This window comes from Pseudophryne corroboree, chromosome 5 (genome assembly GCF_028390025.1).
Source record: "Pseudophryne corroboree isolate aPseCor3 chromosome 5, aPseCor3.hap2, whole genome shotgun sequence".
Classification (NCBI taxonomy): domain Eukaryota; kingdom Metazoa; phylum Chordata; class Amphibia; order Anura; family Myobatrachidae; genus Pseudophryne; species Pseudophryne corroboree.
Window position 1 is genome coordinate 609,510,916 of NC_086448.1, and position 9,609 is coordinate 609,520,524.

General features: G+C 42.1%; 1 protein-coding gene across 5 annotated transcripts in view; it reads right to left on the minus strand.

The window, feature by feature from the left end:
• The window catches only part of ANKRD12 (ankyrin repeat domain 12), a 323,283-nt gene that overhangs the window by 62,431 nt on the left and 251,243 nt on the right, over positions 1-9,609 (minus strand). For all 5 annotated transcript variants that reach the window (XM_063923478.1, XM_063923477.1, XM_063923476.1 and 2 more), the window contains one exon: positions 92-234. In XM_063923478.1, the coding sequence (XP_063779548.1) occupies positions 92-234 (143 nt within the window). The remainder of the gene's footprint in view (positions 1-91; positions 235-9,609) is intronic.

Genomic DNA, 9,609 nt, shown 5'->3' on the forward strand with positions numbered 1-9,609 from the left:
GTTATCATAAACCCTATTAGTGCTCTTTAATATAGCAATGTGATTACCAAAGACACAGACTATGCACATAAAGAGTTAATGAAACACTTACATTTCTGTGCCCGCTACTGGCTGCATCATGGAGCGGAGTATCATCTTCCAGTCCCTGGGTATTTACATCTGCTCCAGCTGCAATCAACATTTTAGCAACCTCATAAAATCCCATATTACAAGCTTCATGTAGAGGTGTCCAACCTGAAACAAGTTATTTTATACAGTGGCTTAGTTGTACACAACTCAAAATATGACAACTGTAAATACTTTGTCTGCCTTCCAGTGTAAATTATGCCTTAAATATAAGATGTCAACTGCTTACTTAGCGGTGTATCATAGTAATGTAAGCCAAAAGCACACATTGTAATGCAATATTTCTCAAACTTCTGAGCCAAACACAACGATATGGGAAACATATCATTCATTGTACGACTTTGATAAATGGTATTTAGTACCATAAAGTCAGCAAATTTTACTTATGTTGTATCTATAAGGAGAAAGAAAAATGACCAAAGTGAGCAACTTGATTCACTTCTTAAAGCAAAAGGTAAGCGAGTCGGACAATGGCGCCCTTCTAAATCCACATACAAGTAATTAGAGTCTCAATCAATATAAAAGAATCAATTAGCAGTATACGTTACTGTGGGCAGCTTGCATCATCAGCATGTAATAGATCAGTCTCCCCGTATTCCACACAGTGTTCCTCCTTTTGTTCCGTCTCCTCTCCGAATACCCATAAAACAGAGGGAATGGGCAGATAATAGTGTAACACCGTTTTTATTTTTGACAAACAGAACAAATAACTTCAATCCAATAATATGATAAAAGTTGACACACAAGTAATAAGGAAAATCCCAGAAAATAGAGGTAATGTAATTACCGGATAGTAAGAGAACCTGAACAAGTTCTTAAACTCGCATAGAAATTACAGCAATCACAGGCAGCCACCCGGGTTTACAGCTCCCTGGAACCGGTAGTCACTTTCGCCCACAATCGTCTGGGTGATCCCTCATACAACACTGACGTGTTTTAAGGTCTATTCCAGACCCTTTTTCAAGGTAAGTGTGTCAGCATCAAGTAACCTGCTTTTTATTTGATCAACCCCCAATCAAAAACTACATTCAAATTCCTAAAAGGTAACACCTGTTAAAAAATGGCAGCTTCCATAAGGTTTATTCTTGTAACCATGGTAGCCTTCTCTATCCACCTATCCTGACATGCCACATCTATAATCACATGATATTATATCATGTGACCTCCATGACCCCATAGAAACATAATCTTCCAACGCCAGTACCTGCCGGGTGGGCACTTCCGCCCTTAACCAGCGTCACATCCGCCTCCTTAAGATCTAAATAGTGCCTTTAAGCTCTGGTTGGCTGGTGTATATTTCTAAAAACATCAAATATCTTGAAATCAAGTGAAGGTGGAGGTTTACCAGATTTATATGAAGTGATTGCGTTTAAGATGTTGCCCAGGGGAGATATCGGCTCCGGAACCTATTCTCCAAAGTCCACAACACTCCGTCCGTCTGGTAAATCTTCCTTCTACAGTGGTTAGCCTGTCATACAGTGCCGACGCGTTTCGGGATCTCTCCCTTCATCAAGGCTGCATGACAGGCACTAAACAGAATGAGCTATTTAAGCTCTACACGGGAATCACATCCGGGTCAAGAGGTCACATCATAATAATAAATTAAATTAAATTATAGAGCATAAAAATTGTAAATAATATCTATAATTCTTAAAACATAGCTCAATCTGAATACTACATCTCCAAGAAATAATATATTTTTTCTTGGAGATGTAGTATTCAGATTGAGCTATGTTTTAAGAATTATAGATATTATTTACAATTTTTATGCTCTATAATTTAATTTAATTTATTATTATTATGATGTGACCTCTTGACCCGGATGTCATGCAGCCTTGATGAAGGGAGAGATCCCGAAACGCGTCGGCACTGTATGACAGGCTAACCACTGTAGAAGGAAGATTTACCAGACGGACGGAGTGTTGTGGACTTTGGAAAATAGGTTCCGGAGCCGATATCTCCCCTGGGCAACATCTTAAACGCAATCACTTCATATAAATCTGGTAAACCTCCACCTTCACTTGATTTCAAGATATTTGATGTTTTTAGAAATATACACCAGCCAACCAGAGCTTAAAGGCACTATTTAAAGCCTCCATTTTTACCATCCTCTGGTAATTTTCCATCTACCACCTTTGTTTGCAGCAACTTATGTACATTGGTTTTATTGTTAATTGTTAGTGTATTGTATTAAAATTGTATTATTCTGAACATACTACACTATATTTTGAATCTCTTTTCCACATATGGATCCATGTTGTTGGAATTATACGGTAAATCCCACGACAGAGGTTGTGTAAGGGAAGTACCATTTCATATTTACTATTATCCGATTAGGGCACATCTTCTGGTTTAACTCTATTTGATTACGCTTCTATTTGGGTACTGGGGATACCTCTTTGACCAGTCGGTTTGCAGCTAGCATCGGTTGGCGCCACGACTCTTCTCTATCCTATACTTTTATTGTCCAAATGAACACTCAATGGCATAAACCACATTCTTCACATTACACGTGATGAAGTCACGTATTTCATGGATTGCCCCATTGATGGTAAGGTTTTCTAAATTTTTTCCGCTTTCTGTGGTAATTTCTCTACACACCACACAGGATCCACACCTGTGAAATCCTTTAGTGCTTCTTATACCTTCCTTTTTAATTGGTGGCAAGTCACTCCTCACCAAGGCATTCCTCAAATTCGGGGCTTTTTTTATAAATAAACAGCTGTTGCTCTGGTAGTACTCCCTTCAAAATGGGGTCTTTTTTAAGTACCCCCCAATGTTGTCTAAAAGATTTCTCTAAGATTTTATGTTGAATGTTATACTGTGTAATAAAAAAAGCAACCGCTGTTTATTTATAAAAAAGCCACAAATTTGAGGAATGCCTTGGTGAGGAGTGACTTGCCACCAATTAAAAAGGAAGGTATAAGAAGCACTAAAGGATTTCACAGGTGTGGATCCTGTGTGGGGTGTAGAGAAATTACCACAGATAGCGGAAAAAAATTAGAAAACCTTACCATCAATGGGGTAATCCATGAAATACGTGACTTCATCACGTGTAATGTGAAGAATGTGGTTTATGCCATTGAGTGTTCATGCCATCTATTTTACATTGGACGAACCTCGAGACAGGTTAAAATACGGGTAGGAGAGCATCTTAGAAATATCAGAAGGGGGCTGGACACTCATGCATTGTCTAGCCACTTTAAAAAGTGTCACAACTGTGACCCTAAACAAATCATCAGATTTGTGGGCATTAAGAGGGTGGAGAGTGGTCGTCGGCACAAAGATCTCTCCAGGTGTCTGGCTAAAACTGAGATGGAATTGATTTATAAATATAACACACTTATACCCCACGGACTGAACTCGGATTTCGAGTTGAAGTGGTTTTTGTAGGGATTTCTGCACTATTCCACAGATATAAGGTTCATTCAGTTTATTCCCTTATATGTTGATGTATTGTGTGCCCCCCTCTTTTTAACCATTTTAATATTTATTATATGTGATTTGGGGTTTTGTTTTTTCTTGTGTGTTTTAATACTCATTATAGTGTTATTTTGTGTAATTTTATGAATTATCCTAAGGGATTTTATTTTTAACTTTTAGTTACAATAACTATCAAGGAATGAGGAATCCCAACATCAGAATGGCTTTTTGATGAATTTCCCGAAATGCTGTGGGAGACATTATGTTGTGCATAAATGACCACCTGAATAATCATGGACGCTGCTATGACAAAGCCTGCTAAGATATTAGGACGTTCCAACAACCACCTTGGGGCGGAAATGATGTTTTCGTTGGGATCTAATGAGGGCGGAAGTACTAACCCGCCGCTACTATGTAATCAGAGGATGACTGCGGGCGGATCTGACGTAAGCACCACAACCAAATAAAAGGCGGAAGTGTCAGCCCGCGGCCGCTATGCGGATTAACTACACTAGAGGATGGCCGTGGGCGGATACTATGTAATCAGAGGATGACTGCGGGCAGATCTGACGTAAGCACCACAACCAAGTAAAGGCGGAAGTGTCAGCCCGCGGCCGCTATGCGGATGAACTACACTAGAGGATGTCCGTGGGCGGATATGACGTATGCTCCGCAACGGAGTAAGGGCGGAAGTGCCAGCCCGCCGCTGCTACATGGATGAAATTCCATTAGAACTACATATGACTGGCCGCTTTAGAGGGGAAGTACTTAGTAGACACATAGGGTCTTTAGAGCAATACTTGTTTTTGAAGTTTTTTTAGATCTTAAGGGGGCGGATGTGACACTGGTTAAGGGCGGAAGTGCCCACCCGGCAGGTACTGGCGTTGGAAGATTATGTTTCTATGGGATCATGGAGGTCACATGATATAATATCATGTGATTATAGATGTGGCATGTCAGGATAGGTGGATAGAGAAGGCTACCATGGTTACAAGAATAAACCTTATGGAAGCTGCCATTTTTTAACAGGTGTTACCTTTTAGGAATTTGAATGTAGTTTTTGATTGGGGGTTGATCAAATAAAAAGCAGGTTACTTGATGCTGACACACTTACCTTGAAAAAGGGTCTGGAATAGACCTTAAAACGCGTCAGTGTTGTATGAGGGATCACCCAGACGATTGTGGGCGAAAGTGACTACCGGTTCCAGGGAGCTGTAAACCCGGGTGGCTGCCTGTGATTGCTGTAATTTCTATGCGAGTTTAAGAACTTGTTCAGGTTCTCTTACTATCCGGTAATTACATTACCTCTATTTTCTGGGATTTTCCTTATTACTTGTGTGTCAACTTTTATCATATTATTGGATTGAAGTTATTTGTTCTGTTCGTCAAAAATAAAAACGGTGTTACACTATTTTCTGCCCATTCCCTCTGTTTTATGGGTATTCGGAGAGGAGACGGAACAAAAGGAGGAACACTGTGTGGAATACGGGGAGACTGATCTATTACATGCTCATGATGGAAGCTGCCCAAAGGAACGTATACTGCTAATTGATTCTTTTATATTGATTGAGACTCTAATTACTTGTATGTGGATTTAGAAGGGCGCCATTGTCCGACTCACTTACCTTTTGCTTTGAGACATTTCTGTGGGGGTGAAGGGAACGCCCCTATTGTGTTGTGGATATAGACTGCTCCTTGTTTTTGCGCACTCACCTGGTGGTCAGGCTTTTTGCTTAACTTGATTCATTTGTTTTTAAATTCCTTTCTTACATTTTTATATTTAAAGCTGGGTACACACTGGGAGATATATAATCTGTTTGAGCAAACAGATAATATATCGTTAGATGGGCGGTGGGTGTGTATACCCGGTATGTCTAAACAACGTCATACACAGACATATCATCTGCAGATATATTGGTGCATGTGGATGTATGTGCAGGAAGTCCACTAGCTGCTCATAAAATGGCTGCAGGGATTGACGTCAAAGCTGGGCAGTCAAATTCAAAGTGCATATGTATACGTACTCAGACGGTGGTTTCAGCAGTCAGTGCATATCTCAGTACAATGTGTACTCAGCTTTAAGTCAACGCCTGTTATGCATCTTTGTTGTAATGATGGTCCAGTGGTGCAATATGCAGTTTATTACTGCTAGGCAGGAACATGTGTTTTATACCACTGTATATACATCACACACACACACACACACACACACACACACACACACACACACGGTATTAGACCACAGGGGCCCTTGTCTAATGTACCCCTGGCCCCAAATTCAGTTCTGAGGAGAAATTTAAGGGGGTCAATGGACCAGACAGAGGAGAGACCACCCACACCAGGGACCTGTCCATATGACGCCAACTGCCATTATCTAACCAGGTTAGTCATCTAATGTTAAACTGGTGGCATGTGGGGAGATTTTATGGAAAATAGAAGGTCTAGGATGTAAGCGGCACACTGCAGTGTGAGTGTGTGTGTGTGTGTGTGGGGGGGGGGACATATCTCTATAGTTATGGTAGACTTACTGTCGATACATTTATTTCTCCTAAGTCCACAGTATCCACAGGATAAACACTGGGATATGAGGTAGCGACAGCGGATTGGTACCAACAATCAAGGCTTTCGGCCTCCCAGAATGCAACGGGCCAGTCCCCTATATCCCTGCCTCTTGGCTCAGGCAATTCAGTTGTTTTCCAAAGCTCCAGGCAGGAGCATCATAGAGAGCCCTAATCAGGCGAGAACAACACACATGCACATCCTTCAGTACAAGGAGGAAGAGGTTAGTAAGTGAAAGGATCCCCAAATCAGGTGCCACTGTGGACTTATGAGAAATAGAGTTATCGACGGTAAGTCTACCATAACTATAAAAATTTTCCTGCAGGGTCCACAGGATAAACATTGGGATGTCCCAAAACAAATTTAGTGGTGGACAGGAGAATCCTTTGCCCAAATTCAGCGTCCTGAGAGGCAAAGGTATCAAAGGCATAATGTCTAATGAATGTGTTAATGGAAGACCATGTGCCTGCCTTACATATCTGTTCAGCTGAAGCACCACGTTGCCCTGCCCATGATGGACCTACCTTACGAGTAGAGTGAGCAGAGACATTAGCCAGAATAGGGAGATCAGCTTGAGAATATGCTTCTGAAAAAGTAATTCGAAGCCGCCTCGCCAGTGTCTGCTTGTCAGCAGACCACCCTCTCTTGTGAAATCCGTAGAGAACAAAGAGTCTCTGTCTTTCTGATGGCACTGGTACGATCCATTTTGTTCAGAGGTAAAATTACTCTCTGAAGACCCGAATCCAACACAGCCCCCAAGTGAGTCATCCGTGATGGAACCAAGGACGACTTTGCCCAATTTATGAGCCAAACGTGTCTCTGCAAACAAGCTGTCTGTTGCAGATGAACTGAAGCAATTCCTGAAATTGTGCAAGGATTATTAATAAGTCGCCGAGGTATAGAAAAATTCTTATCCCCTGCCGACAGATAAGCCGCCATAACCACCATCATTTTGGTGAACACTCTGGGAGCTGTGGCCAGTCTAAATGGTAGGGCCTGAAACTGAAAGCGTTGCTGGAGCATAGCAAACCTGAGATAGCACTGATAGGACAGTGCTATAGGAACATGTAGGTAAGCATCCTGGATATCCAGGGATACCATAAAATCCTCCGGCTACATGGCCAAAATATTGGAATGTAAAGTCTCCATATGAAACTGAGGCACCCAAATGTACTTGTTCAGCACTTTGAGATTGAGTATGGGCCGGAACGACCTATTTGGGTTCTGAACCAAAATTAGGTTGGAATAGAAACCTTGTCCTCGTTGCGCAGGAGGAACTGGAATTATCACTCCTGACTGAAGTAACTTCTCAACTGCCTCTTGCAAAGCCAAGACGGGCTGGTACACAAAAAAAACTTTGAGGAGGGTGTTTCTTGAAGGCAAACGCATAACCGTGAGATACCACTTCTTGCACCCAGGCATCTGTGGTGGACTGCTGCCAGATCTGTACAAAATTAAGAAGTCGGCCTCCCACCCTGGGATTCCCCGCACCACCAGGCTGATGGCTTATCTTCTGGCTTGGAAGCCGGCCCTCTGGTAGCCCAATGCTTTTTAGTCTTACCAGACTTGTCAGATTGAGACTGTTTGCCATAACCCTTTCCTTTTGCTTTTCCTTGAGTCCAAAAGAGCAGAAAAGCTGGAAATCAAGGCTTGGATTTGTGTGTTGAAGGAAACTTCACTTTCTTGGAGTCTACTTCTGACTCCAAAATATGGTTTAATTCTTTATCAAAAAGAATATCTCCAATAAAAGGCAAAGACTGCATAACCTTCTTGGATTCTGAGTCAGCTTTCCATGTACATAGCCAAACCACTCTGTGAGCTGCTACTGCTGAGGCCGATGCTTGAGAGGCTATTGTACCCATATCCAAGGCTGCTTCTACCATAAAAATAGCCGCCTGTGTAATATATGCAATATGGGATTCTCTAGATACCAATGAAAGATCATTCTCCAATGCATCAGACCAGGCTAACACTGCCTATGCCATCCAGGCTGAAGCCATGGCAGGCCTTAAGATTGCCCCAGACAAGGAGAAAATGTTTTTTAAAAAAACATCTATTTTCCTATCCGTGACATCATTTAATGATGCTGAAGGCAGCGGTAATATAGATTTTCGCACTAAACAAATTACATGTGTATCTACTTTGGGAGCCACCTCCCTTTTTAAACAGTCCCTAGCTGGAAAAGGATAATGAGACCCAAGAAAATAAGTCCTGTTTTGGGACGTTTAAACACAGGTGCCTTAGATTTTAACAAAGGCTCTGCTGCCTCCTCTAAGGATAGAATGGCTTTCATAGCACAAATTAGCTCAGGTATGTCCACTGAGCTGAGACCTTCAGCCTCGTCTTTGCATGCAGACCCGGAATATGATGAGTCCCCATCTGAAACAAGTGTAGACTATGAAGATGTTGTTTCACATCTATGTGATTTACTTTCCACCGGCCTTTCCGCCTGTTTTTGTTGAAAGGCTGCAGATTCCTGAACTGGATGTGATAAACCCCAGGGAGAATGTTGCATGGAAGGATTAAAAGGGTAACCTATCCCTGGCATAGGAGCTGGCTTTATCCGCTCAGCTATACTAGATAATGTCTGTGCAAAAGTAGCCCATGGGGGTTTAATTTGAACCTGTGCCTGCCTTGGATTATTCAGGAGGCTTTGGTGAAAGCTGAAACAGTTTGCACATAATCCATTTTGAACCAGATCCTGAGAGGTTAACCCAGCTTTGCAAGACAAACATGAAATTAGTATTGGTGCTGCTGTGGAGAGTGTATCCTCCTCACCCTTGCCTCTCAGACATAATAAATAAATCACACACCTATACAGTGTTAACGACACAATTTGTGACTGAAATCATTTTAAAAACAAACAATCCGACCCCTCCCTGCTTTGCACCAGCATTGAGGATCAGAATACACAGAAACTGACAGAAATGGTAAAGTCAGCAATCAGTAACAGGTTATACATTAGTATAATAACCAATATGAGCACATTCAACTACAGATACATTTCAAGTATGTAGGAGAAACATATTACTGCATTATCTTATATAGGACTTTAAACGTATTCAGTCGCACAGCGAAAGAAACAGCAGCAATAGTTTACAGACTCTCATGCATCAGGCACCTATCCAACTACTCGTACTTAATGGTAGGTAGAGACTTAGTGCTGTATCACCTGGCTCAGGAGAGTGGGCTACAGGGAGACTTCACCCCGCTTCCAGGATCGATCAAAACGTTAGTAAATGCTGAGTGGATCCAGACGCTAATAGTGTACACAAACGCCCAGTGAACCTACAGTGAACACAGATGCCCAAGTGAACACCAACGCACCAGTTACACAGCCGCCTATGCTGTGATTGGGTCCTTTTAGATACACAGCATCCCAGACGGAAGTGGGAAATCAGTTCATGGCGGAAAACTCGGAGGAAACTGGTCATGAACTGGGGGAGGGGTGACCAGGGGACCGTCTTACTCCCCACTGATGACATCAACCCCAGGGGTCGC